This window comes from Dendropsophus ebraccatus, chromosome 10, assembly GCF_027789765.1.
Source record: "Dendropsophus ebraccatus isolate aDenEbr1 chromosome 10, aDenEbr1.pat, whole genome shotgun sequence".
In the NCBI taxonomy this organism is placed as follows: Eukaryota; Metazoa; Chordata; class Amphibia; order Anura; family Hylidae; genus Dendropsophus; species Dendropsophus ebraccatus.
In genome coordinates, this window is record NC_091463.1 from 29,684,081 (window position 1) to 29,708,670 (window position 24,590).

At 48.4% G+C, this 24,590-nt stretch overlaps 1 protein-coding gene across 5 annotated transcripts in view; it reads left to right on the forward strand.

Moving 5' to 3' along the window:
* Positions 1–24,590, forward strand: part of RABEPK (Rab9 effector protein with kelch motifs) — a 31,202-nt gene that overhangs the window by 471 nt on the left and 6,141 nt on the right. For 2 of the 5 annotated variants that reach the window (XM_069943116.1, XM_069943115.1), the window contains exons 2-7: positions 3,590–3,658; positions 5,609–5,766; positions 6,108–6,260; positions 12,019–12,180; positions 12,272–12,421; positions 16,184–16,333. In XM_069943116.1, the coding sequence (XP_069799217.1) occupies positions 3,606–3,658; positions 5,609–5,766; positions 6,108–6,260; positions 12,019–12,180; positions 12,272–12,421; positions 16,184–16,333 (826 nt within the window). In that variant the 5' untranslated portion in view covers positions 3,590–3,605. Of the gene's footprint in view, position 1; positions 23–82; positions 305–3,589; positions 3,659–5,608; positions 5,767–6,107; positions 6,261–12,018; positions 12,181–12,271; positions 12,422–16,183; positions 16,334–24,590 lie in introns of those variants that run through there. The other 3 variants (XM_069943117.1, XM_069943113.1, XM_069943114.1) reach the window with 3 other exon arrangements.

The following is a 24,590-nucleotide window of genomic DNA, read 5'->3' on the forward strand; positions in this document are numbered from 1 at the left end:
TAAAGAAGACGGAAATTGGAAGGTTTTCTTTTTTTTTTTTTTTCAACAAACTTTATGAAAACACTGAGGCGCAAACAACTTTCGAAATTTCAAAATGTTCATTAATACATATATATGACATAGTCAAGAGTATGGACACACATTAGAGCGTGGAGTATAGAGAAAAGCGGGGTTCTTTACAAGTCGGTGGGTTTTAGAAGGGGGTGGGCTGGGAAGGGACGCCGTTGCCATGGTGATGGCGGCCTAGCAGCGTGACAGCTGTATAGAAGCGCCTGCTGGGATTTAGACACTACTGAAGAGGCAGGTGAGCTGGAGCTGTGGGTATCAGTGGTTGTATGCAGAGATAAGTATGGAGTAAAGAAGGGATCTGTGCATAAGAATAGAAGCGGTGCCTCAGCAGCTGTTGCAGAATTACAACCCCCATCAAGCATCCCAGGGCATGCTGGGAGTTGTGGTTTTGCAATAAGTTGGAGACCACAGGCATATGTAAGGGTACATTCACATGTATTGTGTTTGCTGAGGATTTGATGCTGCAGTTATAATAAAATGCTCACTCATTTAGGCAGACATGTCACCATAAAGCAGCATGCAAAATGCTGCAAAATATTCACAGAAAGGATCATGTGTTTGAGATACATTGTTTAATTAAATTAAAGGGGTACTCCATGTATAAAGAATGTTTTTTTAGTATAATATTGTATAGTTTAATGTTTTCTAAGAAGCCAAATCGTGAAAAAAAACCTAAACCTAATATGGACTCGATTAACCTGCCTGATCTTCTGCATGAGGATGATGAGGATTATTATTTACTCATTTCCCTTTTTATTTATAACCTTGTTATAACGCTTTCCCATTTGTTTTATGACATTTCTTTTTACAGTCTATGTACAGTGAGGCTATATATACAGTGGTGCCTTGGATTACGAGCATAATTCGTTCCGGGATGGTGCTTGTAATCCAAATCCACTCTTATACCAAAGTAAATTTTCCCATAAGAAATCATTGAAATGTAGACAATTGGTGCCACACCTGAAAAATAATGATTTATTATTCTGAATAGCATGTAAAACAAATAAAATAAACATGTGGAAACAGATGAATATGTCACATTATAAGTTATTTTACAGTATAGCAATCAGCATGTGGTGTATAATGTATAGTAACTGCATAAACCTGAAAAAACAGCAGCAGTTTGTAGATACAGGAAGGAACTGCAGATCCCCATAATGCAGGAGCGTAGTACAACAGGCTAGAATAGAGAAGCAGGACTGCTATCAGAGGTCAGTGTGGTCACATGACCGCAATGGGGAAGGGGTGTGTGTTCAGCATGGACCAATCAGGAAGTGAGAATCAGAGCTGTGCAGGAGGACAGTGACAGAAACTTTTCTATACAGCAGTGTGTATAGCTGAGTGTGAGTGCAGGCACATAATAGCAGGAATGGAGAGGATGGGAAACACAAGGGCTGAGAGACGGCAGGGAGCATGAAGGAATGAGCAGGGCAGATGTGGGCACATACATGAAGCACTGTCTGACCAGGGGGAGAGAGGGGTTACAGCTATGAAGAGATTACCTCCACAGTCCTGTCCCCTGATGCAGGTCCCAGCCTGAATGGATTTGCTATGATTTGGAAGGTGAGGGAGACTTCCTGGGTCAGAGTACAATGCTGTAGACCCCACTTGCAGTCCCACCGAGCACAGGGAGCTCTAAAACCAAAACATTGCTCTTATACAAAGTGACAATTTAGAAAAACTGTGAGCTCTTCTTCCAAAACACTCTCAATACAAGTTGCTCTTAAACCAAGGTACCACTGTATATGCTGACCCCTCTCCTCTGTTATCTGCAGTTTGGCACACCCAAGTGGGTGCGGCTTGGAAAAGGAGTGTGGCTTATAAAAGGGGCGTGGCATAATAACTGTTCAATAATCCTAATCAAGGTTACATGTTCAATTAATCATAATGTTGCTTAAGGCCATAATCGCCCAGTCCTAGTCAAGGATTAGAAACAGCTACTTCCCGCAGCATGAAAGTGATGACAGGTTCCCTATAAATCGCACATCATATCTCAAAGAACGATTGACTCAGCTTGAAAATCTTTCCGGATATAAATTGTGTAATTCATTGCAAACACAAGTGTGTGTGTGTGTACGTGTGTGTGTGAGTACGTGTGTGTGTACGTACTGCCAGGTGAGTAGATGGTTGGATTATAGAGACAGGAGTGCAGCACTGTGGTACTGATTTCCAGGTAGAGCAGTATTTTTATTAGTGCAGTTTGATGTTGGGTTATACAGGTGGAGCAGTATTTATTGGTGCAGTGTGGTGTTGGGTTATGCAGGTGAAGCAGTATGTATTTGTGCAGTGTGGTATTGGAACAGTATTTATTGGTGCAGCGGGGTGCTGGGTAACTACAGGCGTAGCAGTATTTATTAGTACAGTGTGGTGTTGGGCTATATAGGTGGAGTAGTATGTATTGGTTCACTGTGATGTTGGGTTGTACAGGTGAAGCAGTGTGCAGTGGTGCAGGGTGATGTTAGGTTATGCAGGTGTAGTATTTTGTATTAGTGCAGTGTGATGTTAGGTTAGGCCGGTGGAGTAGTGTGTATTTGTGTAGTGTGATGTTAGGTTACAGGTGGAGTAGTTTTAGTTTTTTTTGTTTGTTTGTTTTTTTGCTGTACTGTGGTTTTAGATTACTACAGGTGGAGCAGTATGTATTTCTGCATTGCAAAATTAATTTACTAAAGCTGGATCAATATTTGTTGCTGACCTGTGGTCTTAGTTTACTACAGGTGAAGCAGTATTTATTTCTGCACTGTGGTGCTAGGAAACTATGGTTGGCACAGGTTAGGCTACGTTCACATCAGCGTTTGACCATCCGGCACCATTCAGTCTACCTTTTCCGTTTTGGAGTAAGCAAAACGGAAACTGTCGGATCCGTTAAAATCCCCATAGATTCCCATGATATTTTAGGGCTCCGTTTGCATGAAATCCGTTCAAGATCTGTTTTTTTGAATGGAAGAAAAAATAGTGTTTGCAGTATTTTTCTTTCTGCTTAAAAAAAACGGATCACGAATGGAAAGTGCACTTCCGTTTTTTTTTTTACATTGTAGTCAATGAGGACGGATCTAAAACGGAAGGTATTTCCGTTCACATATGTTTTTTTTCATCCGTTTTTGCACTGAGCATGCGCAGAAGCAGCAAGAAACCAAAGAAGAAAAATAAATGGATAGAAAAACGGATGCTGACTGATGCAAACGGATGCTAACTGATGTACAAAAATCAGTTTTTTTAAGCCAAAATACAAACGGACCATTAAAAAAAGATGAACATTTTGCAGTCAGTTTGAATCAGTCTGCTCATCAGTTTATGCTCATCCGTTAAATTAATATGGACGGATCCGTTAGAAACAAAGAAAAACGCTAGTGTGGCTGAGCCCTTAGTTTGTATATCAGCCATATGTTCTAGAGATGTTTGCTTCTCAAATAGGATATAGTATTGCTGAACAGTTCTCTTCATTCAAAGTCAGTAACATTACACTAGAGAAATACAATGTCTGTACATGCAACCTACAGTAATCATTTAATTTATGTTTTAGGTTTTGCTTTACAACAATGGAAATTTTGGGTGTCTTAGAACCAGAAGATGTACCTAAAGAATCCATGTGGTGAGTATCTATTGCAAAGTATTCCCAATGAGATTCTGTGACCAAGTTTAAAGAGATTAGCCCAAGATTAAAAGTGATCCACTATCTGCAGTATAAGGCAGGGGTTGGGAACCTCCGTCCCCTGAGACCTCCTGATGCGGCCCGCGGCTCTCCTGTGACGTGCGCTGCTCTGGTGGGGCAGGAGCCGGCATACACAGCATCTTCCTGTGTCTGTGACAGCTGCCAGATACAGGAGGGTGCTGTGAGAGCAGTCCCCTTCCCCACCAGAGTGGCGCATGTCTTCCTTCTCCTGCGGGCTGCGCAATGACGTCATTCTTCTGCAGGAGAAGATGGGCACAGGCTAGAGGGGAGACAAGAGGACCTGGGCAGCGTGGGAGCGGAGGAAAGGTAAGTGGGATGTTTATTTTTTTATTTGAGACAGACATTGGGGGTTAACTAGAGCCACCAGGGGCATGACTGGGGAGCAGGGGGGTTAACTAGAGTTACCAGGTGCATGACTGGGGGGTTAACTAGAGCTACCAGGGGTATGACTGGGGGGGTTAACTAGAGCTACCAGGGGCATCAATAAGGGGTTAACTAGAGCTTCCAGGGGCATCAATAAGGGGTTAACATCAGCCACCAGGGGCATCACTGGGGGTTAACATCAGCTACCAGGGGCATCACTGGGGGTTAACATCAGCGACCAGGGGCATCACTGGGGGTTAACATCAGCGACCAGGGGCATCACTGGGGGTTAACATCAGCCACCAGGGGCATCACTGGGGGTTAACATCAGCCACCAGGGGCATCACTGGGGGTTAACATCAGCCACCAGGGGCATCACTGGGGGTTAACATCAGCCACCAGGGGCATCACTGGGGGTTAACATCAGCCACCAGGGGCATCACTGGGGGTTAACATCAGCCACCAGGGGCATCACTGGGGGTTAACATCAGCCACCAGGGGCATCACTGGGGGTTAACATCAGCCACCAGGGGCATCACTGGGGGTTAACATCAGCTACCAGGGGCATCACTGGGGGTTAACATCAGCTACCAGGGACATCACTGAGGGTTTATTAGGACTACCGAGGGCATCACTAGGAGTTAACTCTTTCTACCGGGCATCACTAAGGATTTACATCAAGTACTAGAGGCATCACAGAGGGTTAACTACAATAGAAGGGGCATTAGGGGAATAATACGTTGCCTTGCCCCAGGTGCTGCTAACCCACGTTACAAACTGCCGCGCACAGTATGCGGCCCTCAAATTATTTTATTAATGCCCGACTGGCCCTCGACAGGGAAAAGGTTCCCCACCCCTGGCTCCAGTCTAAGTGGGAACCTAGCCATAACAGTATTTTCTACTTTTATATAGTGATGAAATAACACTGACTTTTATCCCTACACAGAGGCCCATTGCCACCTGGCTGTGCAGGGGAAAACTGTCAGGTTACCCTAGGAAATGATAGCCAGTGGGACACTTTGAGATCATTTGATGTTAGGGGACCCACTAACAAAAAGAAGTGGTCTAATCCTGCAGCCAATCTAAAAAAAATTGTAAGAAACAATAAGGCTAGGTTGACACTGCGTTTTTGCAATCCGTTTTTGCAAAAAACTGATGCATTTGTGTGCATCCGTTTTGATCCGTTTTTCCATTGACTTCCATTGTAAAAAAAACGGTTCTAAACTGATCTTTTTTTTTTACAGGCAAAAAAAAGTTGTCTGTGTTTGTGTCCGTAAAAAAAAAACTGATCCGTTTTGATCCGTTTTTTTTAACAATAGAAGTCAATAGAAAAACGGATCAAAACGGATGCACAAAAATGCATCAGTTTTTTGCAAAAAAACGAATGAAAAAACGGATTGCAAAAACGCAGTGTGAACCTAGCCTAACAGATACATGTAACACAGTTTTCCTAAAGCTGTATAAATGCCACTACAAATGTGTATATAACTGGATATATCTCCACAGGTATGCCTTTGCTCCTAGCGGAGAATCCCCAGGTCCTCGTGTTGGTCATACATGTCTGTATGTACCTGCCTCTGATGTCCAAGGAAAGGGCAAAGTGGTCATTGTTGGAGGGGCAGATCCTGGGTGCTGCTTCTCTGATGCACACATCATAAATCTAGGTAAAGCGCCTCATGTTTTGTTAGTACCTCGAACAGAGTGCAGTGGAATAAGACATCCGCCCCTCCCTCAGAGCTGCATTCACAATTCTGCTGGTTACTACTAAAACAGTCAACAATTTAGATTTAAATGTTTCCTTTAGTGTATGTAAAAGTAATAAAAGTCCCTTTTTAATATCTATCAGGGGTTAAAAAGCCACTCTACCACAAACTTTTTTTTACCTGCCCAGTGTCGTAATGGTAAGGGTTAATGGCCGCCCTGCTACCCCTCTTACTGGGCGCTTTATTATATTCTACACATGCTATATGAATTGGCCCGTACTTACCTATCTTTTTACCTTTAGATACTTATGAATGGGTTAACCCTGACTGGAAGGATCTGTTGCCACGCTATGAGCATGCATGCTTTACATCTAGCACTGATCCTACTAGAATATGGGTGTTTGGTGGAGCTGAGCAGGCAGGGAACAGAAACTGTATTCAAGTACTAAGCCCAGGTATGTATTGTATGTTATGTAGATATATCTATGTATGTATATACCCACAAGTTTAATCACAGAATTGCAGCTACCACTGACATTCCCAGGGCAGAATCCAACACTGGCCAGTGCTCTAGTACTGACTTTTAGCACTTTAAATTTCACAGTTAATGGAAACTGTGGCACATAAGTAGTTTTGCATAGAAAGTGGACACTTACTATAAGCCTATGTTGTTGCAGCTTTCTATATTGATGACTTTTGAACCACAAAAGATTTTACTAATCTGATTGCTGTAGTCGATTTCTGAGACGATTCTGGTATTCTTTGATACGCTATGTGACCATCTTCACATTGGAAAACACTTGCCCTTTATCCAATATGGTGGTTTTCAAGATGGTGGACATAGCCTCAAAGACAGGCCCCCCTCACCATCACTTGTTGGGGTATTCAGATATTAAATTTGCCCTTTCTCATTGTGTGGCTTATTGGGTAAGGGTTGTAGTGCTAAAGACCAGTCAACACTTAACATAGGCCTAAAGGCATAATAAATTACATTTCCCTTACGTCCCATTGGCATCACAACATATGGGGTAAATTCGCCCCTGCGAGCCCCTGGGACGAAGGAATATTTAATGAAAAAATAACAATTAAATTTTAATCCCCTCCTCCATGAGGTATAAATAGGCTCCACCCCCCCCTAGACCTCAGTCTTTTTTTACTTCGTTGCTGTTAGCCCTAGGGGACTTTGTCCCTCCTCCGTTTTTATGCTTTGTTAACCTGTTGCATTCAGGTTTTCCCTCCAGGTAATGATTGCTGGGATGCCGCTGGAGCCGGTGTCCAGGTAGTATCCTGATATTTGCTTCTGCAGGTCTTAGCTTTTAAGTTTTTCTTACCTAGTGCTTCTTGGAACGCACTCTGCGTGTCACCCGAGCCGCTGGCTTTTCTTCCAGTCGCGTTCGACTGTGGAACGCATCGGCGCTGCGTGCGTCTCAGCACTTCGGCGTCATGTCACTTCCGGGGGCCGGCAGCGGCGCACTCTCTGCATGCCGGATTAGCTGTGTGTCCAAGGCAGAGGGTAAGCTGTTGCTACCTCTAGGTCTGGCTGTCTTCCTCTGGAAGGATTTTCTGTGGCTCATTTGGATCTAATAGAAAACATCTGAGTGCAAAGTGCTGTGATCTCTCTTCTATATACTTAAAAGTAAGTGTTGCTGCCACCTAGTGTCTCTTTCCGATATCACTCTAGCCAGGCTAGTGGTTTATATGTATTGTAATACATTGATTATTTGCAGATGTCTGAAATGGAGACCAGTCCTGCTGCTGGCAAAAGACCTTCTAAGGAAGCACTTCATGTACCGAGTGTGAGACTCCTCTACCTGACGGCTATGGATACCGTAGGAGGATCATTTTTTCCAGATAAGATTCATCCTTTCTTTCATAAAAATATTTATGAATGCCTAAAAATATTTATAATGCCTAAGTACGCTGTCCTTCATGCAGACCTAAACCTATGAGGAGCCTGATGTTCAGGATGTAGTTGTATGGGTCAAGGACTATGTGCAAAAGACTTTAGCGGCTAATGAGAATCGCCGCCCGTGTCCTAAGTTAAAGACCAAATGGAGTATTTCTCTCTCTACTCCCAGCCTTTGAGTATATTACTTTATGGCTGTAGGATTATGGTCATTTTCAGTTTTACTGTGATTGATGAAGTTAACTCATCATCTTCTTCTGAAACCTCTTCTACTTCTGAAGATGAGAAAGAATTATTCAGGGGGTATTTCACAGCTGATAGAATTCACAAGCTCTGCTAAGCTGTGCAAGCTGAAATACACCCTGAGGAAATAGAAGAGGATAGGATTGGTCCTCCTCAAAAAAGCCTAGGGCTTTTTCTGTGGGTAAGACTTCAGTGTCTATGTTACAGGCGGAATGGAAGGAACCGGAAAAGGCTCCGGGTTTGAGCAAGAGGTTTAAGACCTTATATGTTCTCAAGGAAGAACAATGTAAGGACTGGATTGAGCCTCCAAAGGTGGACCCGGCCATAGCCAAACTGTCAAAATGTACTGTGCTGCCTGCGGAGGACGGATCCAATCTTAAGGATCCGATGGATAGAAGGGTGGAGGTAGCCCTCAAGAGATCATATACGGCAGCGGCAGCCCAAGGGGCAGTCTCCATTTCTTCTTTTGAGGTTTCTAGAAGCCTAAGAAGATGGCTGACCAAGGTCCAGGAAAATTGGAAGGTAGAGCTAGCAGGGACAAGGTCCTTCGCTCCTTAAAAAAGGTCATTATGGCCATTGACTTCCTCTGCGATGCTGCATCTCAGGGAACCAGGTTAGCGTAAAAAAACTAGTACGCTCTCAACCGCTGCCGAAGGGCGCTATGGTTAAAACCCTGGGTTGGAGATGCTAACTCCAAAATTCAGCTCTGTAATATGGAGTTCCAACCAGGTAGGCTGTTTGGCTCTGAGCTGGATAAATTAATGGAGGAATTGTCTGACAAGGAGGGGAAGTCCCTACCATTGTCCTATAAGAGCGGTGATTCCTTTCGCAGAGCAAAATCTCCTCAGCGAGGCAAAGGGAGATACCAGTACAGAGGTCGAGGAAGAAACTATTCCAGAAGAGGTTCCGGGAAGCAGCAGAATAAGGACACCAACAAGAAACCAGACTTCTGACGCAGAAGCTGTCCAGTGGGAACACGTCTGAGTTTGTTTCTCCCTGCCTGGGAAGAATTAAGAAAAGATCACTGGGTGTTAAATATTATTCAAAATGGTTATGTCCTTCATTTATCATCTCTTCCTCCTCCAAGATTTCTTCTGTCAAGAAATCTTAAGCCAGAAAGACACTTAGTCCTAGAGACAGAAATTCTTCGCCTCCTTTCCATTGAGGCTCTAGAGGATGTTCCTCTATCAGAGATCGGTCAGGGAGTTTACTCCCCAGTGTTACTAGTGCTGAAGCCATCCGGAAATTGGAGGCTTATTATAGATTTGCGATATCTCAACAGATGCATCGTAAAGAAGACTTTCCACATGGAGAACATAAGATCGGTAAAATCTATCCTCCAGGAGGGAGATTTTATGGTCACCATAGATCTACCGGATGCATATCTTCATGTACCGATTCTGAAGGCTCACAGGAGAGCCTTCGCCATCCAAATCCAGGGGAAGGTAAGACACTTACAATTCAAAGTCCTTCCACCCAGAATACCTCCGCACCCTTTGTTTTCACAAAGGTAGTGTCACCATGATGGTTCGCTTCCGTTTACAGGGGATAAAGTTATCCCTTACCTGGATGATTGGTTGATTATGACTCAGACTCAGGATCTTCTGAGAGTTCAGTTGAACTATGTCCAGGACATACTTCAACAATTAGGTTGGCTTATCAACATAGAGAAATCAGACTTAATTCCTAATTCCTCCTCGTCAGGTATCCATAAGAACATAAATGCGCTTTTTAGGGCTCCTTGCCTCAGCTGCGGACGCGGTGCCATGGGCGTTATGGCACATGAGATTTCTTCAGAGAGAAGCACTAACAGTATGGAACCGAGGACTGAAGGACTTGGATGCGATGCATGTTCTATCGACTCAAACAAGACATTCTCTAATGTGGTGGAGACAAGTCAAACATGGAGTTTATTTTCAGAACCACACTGGATAACCATCACGACGGATGCTTCAGGAACAGGTTGGGGAGCTCATCTGACAGTCATCACGACTGCAGGATCTTGGAGTCAACAGGAATCCGCTCTGCCCTCCAACGTGAGGGAGCTTAGAGCGATTTACCTAGCTCTTCTTCATTTTTCTCCTCTTATTTTACAGAGAGCAGTCAGAATCCGGATGAACGACATGGCCTGCGTGGCGTACCTAAACAGGGAGGTACCAGATCCCCTTCTCTCCTCAGGGAAGTAGAGAAGATATTCTGTTGGGCAGAAACCAGAATAACCAGACTCTCTGCGATTCATATCAGGGGTGTCGACAATATATTGGCGGATTGACTGAGTCGAGGCCTGACATTACCGGGGGAATGGTCTCTCTCAAGGAGAGTGTTCATTCAGTTAACCCAGAGGTGGGGGCTTCCTCAGAGAGACCTCATGGCATCAGCAAGCAATGCCAAACTGAGGAATTTCTGTTCCCTTTACAGGGCAGACAATCCCACGGTAGTGGACTCAATGACAATACCATGGACATACCAGCTGGCGTATATCTTTCCTCCCATAGCCATGATTCCCAGAGTTTGATGAAGATCAGTTGTCAGTGATAATAATAACTTCCTTCTGGCCGAAGAGGGCATGGTTCACCCTGCCCATGAATATGAGCAGAGGGGAATTTTGGAGATTACCTCTGCATCCGGATCTAATATTCCAGGGTCAACATCTGTGCAGGAATCTTTCCAGCCTCAGCTTGACAGCTCGGAGACTGAGAGGACCGTATTGGACTCTAGTTTTTTCTGAGAAGGTATAGTATACCCTTTCTCACGCTCGTAGTTGCACTACAAATAAATCTTATGCACGGATTTGGAAGATTTTCAAGATTGGTGTGTAAGCAGGAGTATTGATGGACTTAAACCTTCTACTCCACAGTCATTGGAGTTTTTACAGGAAGGCTTCTATAAAGGATTAAAACCTAGTTCCATCAAGGTGCAGAGAGCAGCCCTCTCTGCACACCTAAACTCACGTTTCTTTCAGATCTTGGAGGTAAAGAATTTTGTTAAGGCTAGACTAGGCCTAACCTGGTAAAGCAGGTAGACCCATGGGACTTATCCTTTGTGTTGAGACGCCTGTGTCTTCCTCCCTTTAAGCCTTGGGAGGAAGTAGACTTCAAGTTAACATTGAAAGTTTCTCTTTTACTAGCCATTACCTCTGCTAAGAGAGTTGGAGAACTTCAAGCCCTTGGCTCCGCACCTCCATACGTGACTTTTTCCCAAGACAAAGTTATCCTTAGGTTCCTTCCAGGATTCCTGCCTATGGTGGCTTCATTTGCCAACATCAACCAGCCAATAGTATTGCCTGTATTTTCTCCTACTGGATCATCTAAAGAAGACTTGGATCTTTCTTTATTGGACGTATCCAGAGCTATCAAGATCTATCTACATAGAGTAGGTGATTTTCGTAAAGACGAGAATTTCTTTATCCCTTTCGCAGGAAAGAACAAGGGGAGAAAGGCTTCAAAACCTTTAATATCCAGATGGATCTGTGACTCCATTGCCTTATGTTACTCTTCTGCTGATCTGGATCCACCAGAATTTACCAGGGCTCACTCTACTAGAGCTGTGGCCTCCACTTGGGCAGAGCGTGCCGCTGTGCCACTTGAGGACATATGCCAGGCAGCTACCTGGTCGTCTTTGACAACCTTTGTGAGATATTTCAGGCTGGATACTTCTTTCTTGTCAAGAACAACCTTTGCAAGATCTGTTCTTAATGCGGACGTAATAAATAACCCGCCCATTGGGGATAATGCTTGCTAATTCCCCATATGTTGTGATGCCAATGGGACGTAAGGGAAGCTAAAATTATTATGTTAATTTGTTTTCCCTAAGACCCATTGGCATCACAAGACTCCCTCCCTGTGTTTTATGTTTCTTTATAATTAGACTGAGGTCTAGGGGGGGGTGGAGCCTATTTATACCTCATGGAGGAGGGGATTAAAATTTAATTGTTATTTTTTCATTAAATATTCCTTCGTCCCAGGGGCTCGCAGGGGCGAATTTACCCCATATGTTGTGATGCCAATGGGTCTTAGGGAAAACAAATTAACATAATAATTTTAGCTTGTTTCACTCTTATCCAGAAAGCAGCTCTTGGAAAGCCCTGACTGTAGAAGGATCTTGCCCTTCTCCAAGGACATTTCATACATCATCTTCTGCCGTTGGGGATAAGTTCTTTGTATTTGGAGGAGGAGAGAAAGGTGCTGAACCTGTCACAGACAGTAAGCTCCATGTGTTTGATACGAGTAAGTTGTAATATTTCTTTTAAGGGTTTTTAATGCAAACTGTAGATGCATGACGTTCATATACTGATTGCACAATATGTTCTTTTCATAGCCAGCCTGACGTGGACGCAGCCTGCGACAACTGGTAATCCGCCTAAGCCACGTCATGGACATATTATTACCTCTGTGGGAACCAAGCTATTCATTCATGGTGGGATGGCTGGCAGCTCATTCTTCAGTGATAAGTTCTACATTGACACAGGTAACATAGACTGTATATGGCCAATAATACACTCATTGACATAATGCACCCAGATAGGAATGCCAGATTGCTACAAATCATTCAGTTATCTATTGGGCAGACATGTAAATGAATATGGGGTATGGTCTAGACACTGGGGGGTTGGGGGTTTATCAAAGGCTGTAAAATATACACTGGTGTAAACTGCCCTCAGCAACCAATCACAGTATAGCTTTTAGCTCTGGTAAAGTGGTTGCTGTGGACAGTTTACACCAGTGTCTATTTTACACCCTTTAATAAATCTGGGCCTGAGTTTCCACGAGAGCGTGCAACAGTGCTTTTCCCGCTGTCCTATAAAAAAGGGTCTCGGAGACTACTTTTTGGGTAGTGTGCCTTTTGGTTTGTTGACTGCTAGACGTGTCTCTCTGGTGCACTGGAAGACATTTTATGTGTAATCTGATTTTATTGACAACCAAGCGCAAAACAGCATATACAAAATCAATCAGGCTTTAGTATATAGCGACCTGCAAGTCGCCTGGCGTCACAGTTTTTAAAATATAAAGAACAAGAAAAAGCACAATGCAATGTCAACATTTCCAAACATCTACACCACCAACATGGCAGTGCTGTACCTAGCAAACATCAAGCAACGTAAATGTCATGCAGGTTGTAAGAAAGAGGATGAAAAGAAAAGAAAAGAAAAGAAGAAGCTGAGGCAGAGAGCAGGATAACAGAGAGAGGAGAGGGGAGGCAGGCGGGGGGGCGACCACAGAACCAAACACTGTAGCAGTTACAGTGCTATAAAAGGACGGAGCATCCACACCTAACGGGTGAGGGCCAGGAAGGCCTCCGAATCCATGAACAAGCACCAGGGAAACCACACCTCATCAAATTTAGCAGACTGCTCATGAGCCTCTGCCATCAGCTCCTCCATTCTACCCAGTTCCCTAAGTTCACTTAAGCCATTCTGCCATTGTGGGTACTACGGGTGTTTTCCAATGTCGGGGAATAACCATACGAGCCGCGGTTAAAAAATGTCACAACATCCCTTTCTTGATGGTGGCCAGGGAACCCGGGATCAGTGACAATAGGGTCAGCTGTGGGGAATTAACGACAGTCCTTCCAGAATATGCGGTATAGATGGTTAACATTCTATCCCAAAACTCTCGGATGCCGGGACATGCCCACCAAATTTGTAACATATCGCCAGCCTCCGTGAGGCATCTCCAGCAGCGGTCTCAGACCTCAGGAAACATTGTATGCAAGGAGACTGGGCAATAATACCACCGTAAAAGAATCCTGTAATTTTTCTCTTTTGCCTTAGCGGCCATGGAAACCCCATGGGTAAGTTCGCAGATTTTCTGGAAGGACTGACCTTCTAGAGACACATCCAAGTCACATTCCCACTTGTCAAAGAAGGAAGGCCTGCCAGGGTTCGCAATACCACCCAGAATCTGGTATAGTACAGATATGCAATGTGGGATAGCAGAGGTGGAAACAACCAAATTATCAAAGTCCATGAGTGTAGCAACGTACGTGCCCCTCGGTCCGTAACAGGGTCCGTAAGAATGAGGCTAGTTGCCCATACTCCAGCCAGGACAAACGACGGTCCGGGGACTGAGCCTGAAGTGTCACCACAGATAAAATGGCGTCACCCGTCATGTAGTCCCTAACTCTAGGGTAGTCGGACCGTTCCCACAGGAGAAATCTGCGCGTCTGTAGGCCAGGCTGGAATGATGGATTCTGGAGTATCGGGGAAAGCGGTCCCAGTACTACTGATAATTTATGTCTAGCGACCCACCTATCCCAGATGCATAACGTGTGTGGGGCAAAGAAGGGGAGACCAGAGAGTGATTGGCGTATCCCGGAAGAAATCCATGGCAAAAGAAGGGGTGCAATCGGGCATAGTGAGAACTCCAGATCCACCTCTTAGAGCCCCGACAGTGCACCCAATCCAGGACCCCACGCAGGACAGCTGCCTCGTGATAGAGATGCAAATCAGGTAATCCCATGCCTCCCTTGGACCTAGTTTGAGTCAGGGTGGAGTATGCAATCCTGGGTTTGCTGTTCCCCCAGATGAATTTCGAGATAGCCCTGCGTAAGGTCCTGAAGAAGGCAACGGGGACCACGATGGGAATAGTTTGAAAAATGTACAACAGTTTAGGAAGAATGTCCATTTTTATAATGGACATCCTACCAAACCAAGAGGTCGGTTTGAGGAAGTAAGTCATGTTCGCAAGAACCCTGTTCAACATGGGAAGTGCCGTGGTGAGGGATGAGATGTATAGGAGGAGATCATCTGCATATAATGCAAGCTTGTGGTGGTCCTGTCCAAACACAACACCCCGAATTGCAGGGTTGTGTCGAAGGGCGACCGCCAGGTGTTCCATTGTTAGGATGTAAAGCATGGGAGACAAGGGACAGCCCTGGCGCGTGCCGTTGTTAATCTCAAAGGAGCGAGACAGCAGCCCATTGGTTCGTACCCGCGCCGATGGACAAGAGTACAAGGCCATTATTCTGTCCACTATCAGCGGACCAAGTCCCACTTCTCGCTGGACCATCCGCAGGAATCCCCAATGCACTCGATCAAAAGCCTTTTCCGCATCAATTGAGAGCAGGCACAGAGGGGATCCCGAACGGCTAGCCCATGACATCAGGGTGAGAGTCCGTAACGTGTTGTCCCTTGCTTCCCTGCCGGGGACAAAGCCCACCTGGTCGGTATGAATAAGTTGGGGGATATAGCAATTCAAACGAGTAGCTAGCATTTTGGAGTAAAGCTTGAGATTGCAATTAATGAGTGAGATGGGGCGGTATTTCTTACAATATTTAGGATCTCACCCCGGTTTGGGCAGGACCACCACATGAGCCTCCAGCGACTGGCGAGGAAAAGGGCACGTCTCCGAAATATTATTGAAGCACTTAGTCATAATCGGCAGCAGTAAATCCTTGAAGGTTTTGAAAAAGCATGCGGTAAACCCATCTGGCCCCGGGCTTTTCCCCCCTTTAGCGTCAACAATAGCATCCCTAATTTCACCCTCAGTAAAGGGAGATTCCAGATCCTCAACAGAGTCCGCAGGTACCTTAGGCAGCTCAGTGTCTGACAGGTACGCAGATATCCTAGACTCCAAAGCCTGTGCTGGCATGTCCGAGTAGCGCCCCTTGATGTTATACAGAGATGAGAAGTAGGAACGAAAGAGATCAGAGATCTCCCTGGGGTTATGTAGTTTGCCAGTTTGGTCAAGGAGACTAGGGATATGCGTAACCTGTGTCCTCGGGTGAATCAGTCCACTGGAAGATATTTTGTCCAGTTATCAGACTTTGAGAGGGGACGCATTGTTGGACTGAGAGATGAAGGGTGGTCATTTCAACGTATTGCCACCACTAGCTCATTCTAACTAAGCTGCTAGGAGGTGTTGTGCTCAGTGGTTATGTGCAGGCACACCAAGGCTCCAGATGGTCCAGACAGACAGAGAGGATTGTTTGATCTGCTGACAAGCACAAGCAGCTCCCAGTTAGCTTGTCCACCATACAGAAAGCGTTAGCACCTTCATTACACCACGTCTCTTTCCCACACTATTTCCAAGCACTTTACATGTCATGCCTCATGATGAATGTTTCAATGCTACCTTTCCTGTCGAGTGATACACTGGCCAAACTGCTGGAGTGGTGGTTGAATTATATTATATACAGAATGTGTATGTTATACATATATGTTGGATAGGCAGGACTTTGTAAAGTTACTGTGATGTGTAGTTATGTTTACGAAGGACTTTTATTCTTTAGATACTATGAAGTGGGTTCAGTTGAAGACAAAGGGGGATCCTCCCCCTGCTTGTGCGGCTCATTCTGCAGTTTCCTGGAAAAAATTCATTTATATCTTTGGTGGGATGACGGAAGCCGGGCCTCTAAGCACGATGTACAGATTTGATACAGGTATGCATTTCCAATGGATTTTAACCAGCAGGCATCTCCTGCTATTCTTTATGTCCCCTTTCAGAATGTCCCACTAATGTGTCTTGTGCTCGTGGTCACACATGCTCAGTAGCACAGTTCCACTAAATCCTCTTGTACATGATGGGAAGAGCTGTTACTGTTCAGGCCAGTTAGTAAGAACTAGAGATGAGCGAACTGGGTGCGGGTTCGAGTTGATCCGAACCCGAACGTTCGGTATTTGATTAGCTGGGGCTGCTGAACTTGGATAAAGCTCTAAGGTTGTCTGGAAAGCATTGATACAGCTGATGACTATATCCATGTTTTCCACATAGCCTTAGGGCTTTATCCAACTTCAGCAGCCACCGCTAATCAAATGCCGAAAGTTCGGGTTTGGATGGACTCGAGCATGCTCAAGGTTCGCTCATCTCTAGTAAACCAAGGGACTTCACTGCACTGGATTGCACACATGGGGGGGGGGGGGGGATTATGTTTTTCGTGTAGTCACAAGTTTTTGAGCAAATGCTTACTTGCGACTTTTCTGGTGAAAGTATTGATAAGTTCTTTTAATTATGTGGATGATCTTGGAGGTTATAAAAAAATTGCTGGGCTATCTTAATGGGGTTGGCCACTTCTTAAACATATTAACCCATTCACAGTTATTAAGATAGGGGTTAATACTTAGCCCTATGGTGCCTTGAGGGATTCCTCCGATCTTCCCCTTCAGGCAAGGTGCTCCAGCCATATAATACAATTTGGGCGTCCCCGCTTTGCTCCGCCTCCGTCCCCCGGAAGTCAGTCCATGGAGGGGCATGTGATCATCAGCCCGTCCACTGCCTCCCAGAATCCACTGCGCGCACGGCATTCGGCACCTGCGCAGTCGTCTCCCGTTCCCCTGTGTTCAAGTATCCTGGCATGTCTAATACAAAGCACAACAGAATGGGAGAGCACTGCGCAGGCGCTGGATGCTGAGCGCACAGTGCTCATTTCCCCTGCCTCTCACCAGTTCTGTTGCGGTATTTAGTTTATTTGCCATAATCCTTTGACACAGGGGGATGGGAGAGCACTGTGCAGGCCCCGAATGCCGATCGCAGTGCTCTCTCCTCCTGTTCTTCTCCCCCGCTCTACTGCCGTCACCCCCGGCCACTACCGCGTCCCAGTCCGCCCCCTGCCCAGTCCGGGAGAGCACTGTGCTCTCTCCTCCTGGTCTCCCCCGCTTCCATCACTTGCCTAATTGCCTTTCTACTGCCGGCCCTGAACACCACCGTGTCCCAGGCCTCCCCTTTCCGTCCCGCTCAGTCGAGGACTGGGGCGCCGTGGAGGTGCTCGGGGCCGGCAGTAGAAAGGCAATTAGGCAAGTGATGAGAGCGGGGGAGACCAGGAGGAGAGAGCACTGTGCGATCGGCGCCTGCTTAGTGCTCTCCCAGACTGGGACGCGGTGGTGGCCGGGGGTGAGTAGAGCGGGGGAGAAGAACAGGAGGAGAGAGCACTGCAATCAGCATTGGGGGCTTGCACAGTGCTCTCACATCCCCCTGTGTCAAAGGATTATGGCAAATAAACTAAATACCGTAACAGAATGGGTGAGAAGCAGGGGAAGAGAGCACTGTGCGCTCAGCATCCCATACTGTTGTGCTTTGTATTAGACATGTCAGGATACTTGAACACAGGGGGACGGGAGACCACTGCGCAGGTGCCGAATGCTGTGCGCTCATTGGATGCCGGGAGGCAGTGGACGGGATGATGATCACATGCCCCTTCATGGACTGACTTCCGGGGGACGGAGGCGGAGCAAAGCGCGGATGCCCACATTGTATTATAGGGCTGGAGCACCTTGCCTGAAGGGGAAGATTGGAGGAATCCCTCAAGGCACCATAGGGCTAAGTATTAACCCCTTTCTGAATAACTGTGAATGGGTTAATATGTTTAAGAAGTGGCCAACCCCTTTAATAAATATGTAACAGAAGTATCTAGGCGCTGATTTTTTACTTATTTTTTTTATTATTACAGTTGAAAATTGGAAACCTGCTTTTGTTTTTCACCCGATCATTTAATATTCTCTTGTGGGACAACCCCTTTAAAGCAAACCTGTCATCCTATTCATGCTGCCTAAACTACTGAGCAAAGTACTACATGAAACAGGCACAGGCTCCCTCATTACCACTATCTATGATTCAAGAAATCATAGTTTCTTGTGCCTGTCATTGGGGGATACAGCACCAGTGGGTATAGGCTACTGCCACTAGGAGGCGACACTAGACAGAAGAAGAAGTGACTCCGCCTGGCAGGCTATACCCCTCCTACACGCACCAGGCTAACTCAGTTTTAGTCTAGTGTCCGTAGGAGGTAGACACAGGTGCCACGCACCTCTTTATTATTTTAGTTTTATTTCTTTTTCTTCTTTGCTAGGTTATCAGGGGGACCGTCGGCGTGGGCTGCCACACCAGACGTAGCCTCCCCCTGAGGGTGCACTGGAAGTTTTCACTTCCCATGCGTCGGTCACCCGTCCCCTATTGCCAGCTCCCTGCGGCAGGATGCCGGTACCCCACCCAGGTGCGAGGTTGCCGAGGGGGTGACCCTGCGAGCACCCGAAGACGCCGGACAGGTGAGTAGTCCTGTCCTTGGGAGGGGGGTCATCCTGGCTAGGGCAACCAGTAGGCTAGGGCCTGCAGCACAGCCCTCCCTCCCTCCCCTATCCCCTGTCCTAGCTGGACAGCTTGCCTTAACGGCGTGGCTGCTGCTCCCCCTTATCACCCTCCTAGCTGGGCTGATGCCCACCTCTTTTCGTTCCCACGGAGCCACTGCAGCACGCAGCGGCTTCATAGGGGACAGCTGGGGGGTTGCTGGGCTCCTCTCTCCTCCTTTTGACTCCGGCGGTCGCATTTTTTGGCGCTCCGCGCCGCCGTCTCACTGCCGCCGGCCTGCCCCACAAATTTAGGCCCCTGCTTCTGCCGGAGCTAGGCCGCGTCAGCGCACGCTAGTGACGTCACTGGGGGCAGGGCGCCCGCCCGTTTTTCGGCTCTTCCCGCCACAGCCCTTTCTCCTATTGGCTACTCTGTAGCCCCCACCTTTTCTTCTTGTGCCCCCTCCCTTCCTCCTCCTCTTGCCAGCAGCAGCTTCAGCTCGTGGCCACCTGCTGTTATCACTGTCTGCCAGTACAGCAGCCTCAGCTCCCTGTGCACAGCAGCAGTCTAGCATCCAGTGCAGCTATTCCAGCGTGCACCAGCTACAGCATCCAGTGCAGCAGTTCCAGCGTGCCTCAGCTCCAACATCCAGTGCAGCTCCAGCTCCAGCATCCAGTGCGGCAGCAGCTCCAGCATCCAGTGCGGCAGCAGCTCCAGGGTCTGGTAGGCTCACCCAGTGGGTGATATTCCCCTCCCCCACTCCCCAGGCTAACAGCCCTAGCTACCATGTCTGGTCCCCGGGACGACCCCCCTAGGCAGCTCGCTCCCGCGGCTGTGGCGACACACTTTGCGTGTGCTCGTTGCAATAAGAAATTCCCCTGTGGTCAGCCTGGTTCCCTCTGCCTGCTATGCCTTAACCCTGGTGCCACTTCCCAGGAGGCCCCCCCTCCAGGTTCAGATGTAGCCTCTCCTGAGTGGGCTAGATCCCTGTCCCAGGCGATTGGTGACCTCTCTAAGCTGTCGCAGGTCATGATCCATGCCATTGAGCGGTTGCCCTCCCAGGCGCCTCCAGCAGCAGGACCCTCCAGGGTATCTCCTGACTCCCCTTCCAGAGGACGGTCTCATAAGAGACCTAGACTCTCTGTCTCACGGTCGCCCTCTAGGTGTTGCTCAGACCTTTCTTCTCCCAGATCCACTGCAGGCGGTTCCGCTTCCCAGCGACCCCTCTCCGCCACCTCGGGGGACCCCTCTGACTCTGCTTCAGAGTCTGACAGGGAGGATCAGCTGGCCTCTGCAGTGCAAGCCTTGATCCGTGCAGTGCGAGACACCTTACATATTGAGGAAGAGTCCTCTTCTACCTCCAAGAGTGAGGTTTCCTTCCGTCGCCATAAGCGACAGCCATTGGTTTTTCCCAGCCATAAGGATTTTGAGGATCTCCTAGCCAAGGAGTGGAATCACCCTGACCGGCGGATTCCATCCTCTAAGCGTGCCGAGGCTTTGTTTCCCTTCTCCCCTGACTTGGTCACTACATGGACAGTGCCCCCATCTGTGGATCCTCCGGTTTCTCGACTTTGTAAGTCAACTACTCTGCCTCTGGCAGATGGTGCTTCACTCACTGACCCGGTGGACAAGAAAATCGACGCTTTTTCGAAGTCTGTCTTTGTTGCAGCTGGTTCTGCCCTACGTCCTACCTTTGCTGCATCCTGGGTCAGCAAGGCTTGTTCCTCTTGGGCCATGCAGTTAGTCCATGACCTCTCCCTGGACACTTCGCGTGAGGATCTCCTGTCTCTGGCCTCACAGATTCTACATGTGTCCAAATACTTGTGCGACGCTTCTCAGGAAGCTGCTCGTTTGTCTGCGCGGGCCCTGGCAAACTCTGTAGCCATCCGACGCTCTGTCTGGTTAAAATGCTGGTCAGCTGACGCCGCCTCCAAGAAGGCTCTGACTTCTCTTCCCTTTGCAGGAAACAGACTTTTTGGGGAGCGGCTGGATAAAATAATCTCGGACGCTACGGGGGGGAAGAGCTCCTTGCTTCCTCAAAACCGATCCCGGTGCCCTCAGCCTCCCAGGCGTTCCAGCCGTTTCCGCTCCTTTGAGCCTCCGGCACGTCGTCGCCCGGCTAAGGATACGCCTCCAGCTCCTTCTAGGAAGCCCTCCTTCAAACCCCGCCCCTCCTGGCAGCCCGGTTCTCGCCCTTCTAAGGGTCCTGCCCCCAAGTCTTCTTCCTGAGGGTCCTTCCCCACTCGGGTCTCTCCCTCAAGTAGGGGGTCGTCTGCTCTCCTTCAAGGAGATTTGGCTTGCCCATGTGTCCGATGTGTGGGCTCGGGAGGTTGTGTCCTCAGGGTACAAAATCGAGTTGGTGTGCATTCCGCCTCCTCGCTTTTTTCTATCAAATCTCCCACGCTCTTCGGCACGGCTTTCCAAGCTTTTTCGGGCGGTTCAGAATCTCCTAGCTCAAGGAGTAGTGGTCCCAGTTCCCCCCTCCGAGCACTTCCAGGGATTCTATTTCAATCTGTTCACAGTCCCCAAAAAGGACTGCTCGGTCCGTCCTATCCTGGATTTGAAACGGCTGAACAGGTTTGTTCGCCTTCAGCGGTTCCGCATGGAATCCTTGCGGTCGGTGGTCGCGTCTCTAGAGCAGGACGAATTTCTTGCATCTATAGACATCCGCGACGCCTATTTGCATGTTCCCATCGCAGCCAGTCATCAACGTTTCCTACGTTTCGCCGTCGGTTCTGGACATTTCCAGTTCGTTGCCCTGCCCTTCGGGCTCGCCACGGCGCCTCGGGTCTTTACCAAGATCATTGCACCTTTGATGGCTCTGCTTCGGTCAAAGGGGGTGGCTGTCCTGCCACACCTGGACGACCACTTGGTAAAGGGCCGCTCCAAACAGGACACTTTGTCCAGCCTCCAGATCACACTCGATCTCTTGACCAATTTCGGTTGGGTGATCAATTACCAAAAATCTTCCCTACTTCCCTCCCGCTCTATGGAGTTTCTCGGGATGCTATTCAACACCGAGATGGCCCGCGTCCTCCTTCCTCCCAACAAAGTTGCCTCCCTGCGCTCGGCAGTCTCTCTGCTCCGCTCGGACGCCCCCAGTTCGATTCGCCTTTGCATGCGAGTTCTGGGCAAGATGGTCTCCTCTTTCGAGGCGATCCCCTTCGCTCAGTTTCATTCGCGCCCTCTGCAGCGGGCGATTCTGTCTCAGTGGGACAGGTCCCCTCTTTCTCTCCACAAGAAGATCCTCCTGTCCCCTGCTGTTCGCAGGGAGTTTCTTTGGTGGTTGACGTCTCCGGTGGTCCTCCTCGGCCGCTCGTTCCTCCCCCTCAATTGGCTGGTCGTCTCTACGGATGCCAGCCTGTCCGGGTGGGGGGCTGTCTTCGGGAGCCATACATCTCAGGGCTCTTGGTCGCCGATGGAGGCTCGGCTTCACATCAATATCCTGGAGCTCCGGGCCATCTTTCTCGCCCTGTCTCAGTGGACCGATCTCCTGAGGGGTTACCCGGTCCGTGTTCAGACCGACAACGTCACCGCCGTTGCTTATCTGAACCGTCACCAGGAGCCGCTCTGTCATGACCGAGGCCGATCGCATTCTCCATTGGGCGGAGCGGTTTGTTCCAGCTCTCTCGGCAGTCCACATTCCCGGGGTGGACAATTGGGCGGCGGACTACCTCAGCCGCGAAAGACTGGATCAGGGCGAATGGGCTCTACATCCCGAGGTGTTTCTTCAAATCTGCCGGCGGTGGGGATTCCCAGACGTGGATCTCTTCGCCTCCAGGCTGAACCACAAACTCCCTATCTATGTGACTCGAGCCCGGGATCCTTGCGCGTTCGCGGTCGACGCCTTGGTGACCCCATGGGAGCAGTTCTCCCTGATTTACGCCTTTCCTCCTCTGCCCATTCTCCCACGAGTCCTGAAGCGCATCAAGGCACTCGTCGTTCCCACCATTCTTGTCACTCCAGACTGGCCACGCCGGTCCTGGTACTCCGACGTAGTGCACCTCCTGGCCGACGCCCCCTGGCGCCTTCCCCTGCGGGCCGTCCTCCTTTTACAAGGGCCAATATTCCACCCCAATTTACCTCAGCTGAGTTTAACGGCGTGGCTGTTGAAGCCGCGGTATTGAGGTTTCGTGGGTTCTCGGAACCAGTCATCCAAACCATGCTTAAGGCCCGTAAGCCTCAGTCAGCTCGGATCTACCATCGTGTGTGGAAGGCCTTCTTTTCTTGGTGCGAACAGAATAATTTTCACCCCTTGGTGTGTTTCACGCCCAAGATTCTTTCCTTTTTACAATCCGGGCTGGATAAAGGCCTCAGTCATTCCACCTTGCGTTCGCAGATTTCCGCCCTGTCTGTTCTTTTTCAGCGGGCTCTTGCTTTCCGCCCTCAGGTGAAGACCTTTCTTCAGGGGGTGGTCCATTTGGCCCCTCCTTTTCGACAGCCTTTAGAGCTCTGGGACCTTAATTTAGTCCTCGAGGTTCTACAAGGTCCTCCCTTTGAGGGAGGTGTCTCTTTGTTTCCTTTCTTGGAAAGTCGCCTTCCTGGTGGCGATTACCTCCATCCGTAGGGTGTCTGAACTGGCAGCGCTCTCTTGTCGCTCCCCTTATCTGGTCCTTCACAAGGACAAGGTGGTGCTTCGTCCTCTTCCTTCCTTCCTGCCGAAGGTCGTGTCTGCATTCCACCTTAATGAGGACATCATTCTCCCCTCTTTTTGCCCTGAGCCCTCCCATCCTAGGGAACGGTCCCTGCATTGTTTGGACCTTGTCCGGGCCATACGGATCTACTTGTCCGTCACTGCTTCCTTCCGCCGCTCGGATTCCTTGTTCGTGGTCCCGTCGGGTCTGCGCAAGGGGCTGGCGGCTTCCAAGACTACCATTGGGCGTTGGATCAGGGCAGCCATCGCAGAGGCCTACCGCGTTTGTGGCAGGGCTCCTCATTTTCGGGTCACCGCTCATTCTACTCGAGCTGTGGGGGCCTTTTGGGCGGTTCGCCATCAGGCCTCAGTGTCCCGGGTCTGCAAGGCCGCCACCTGGTCTTCAGTTCACACTTTTTCAAAGTTTTATCAGGTCCATATCCTGGCTTCCTCTGACGCCAGTCTGGACCGCAAGGTTCTGCAGGCCGCCGTGCGTTAGGCAGGCCGCATGGAGATTGTAATCTTCTTTCCCCACCCTCTGGGACTGCTTTTTGTATGTCCCACTGGTGCTGTGTCCCCCAATGACAGGCACAAGAAAAGAGGATTTTTTTTGTACTTACCGTAAAATCCCTTTCTTGTGGCTTCATTGGGGGACACAGCTCCCACCCTGTTTGAGGTTGTGCTCCCGGGGCTTGTTCTGTTCTTGGGGTTTTCGTTCCCGGGACCAGCCTGTTTTTTTTTGCCTGTTTTTGTTACTACTTTCTACTGCTTGTGACTAAACTGAGTTAGCCTGGTGCCTGTAGGAGGGGTATAGCCTGCCAGGCGGAGTCACTTCTTCTTCTGTCTAGTGTCGCCTCCTAGTGGCAGTAGCCTATACCCACTGGTGCTGTGTCCCCCAATGAAGCCACAAGAAAGGGATTTTACGGTGAGTACAAAAAAATCCTCTTTTTAAACCTGACCAGAATCAGGGCTTTGAGTAAATGCGGTGGTTATACCCTACTTTTCC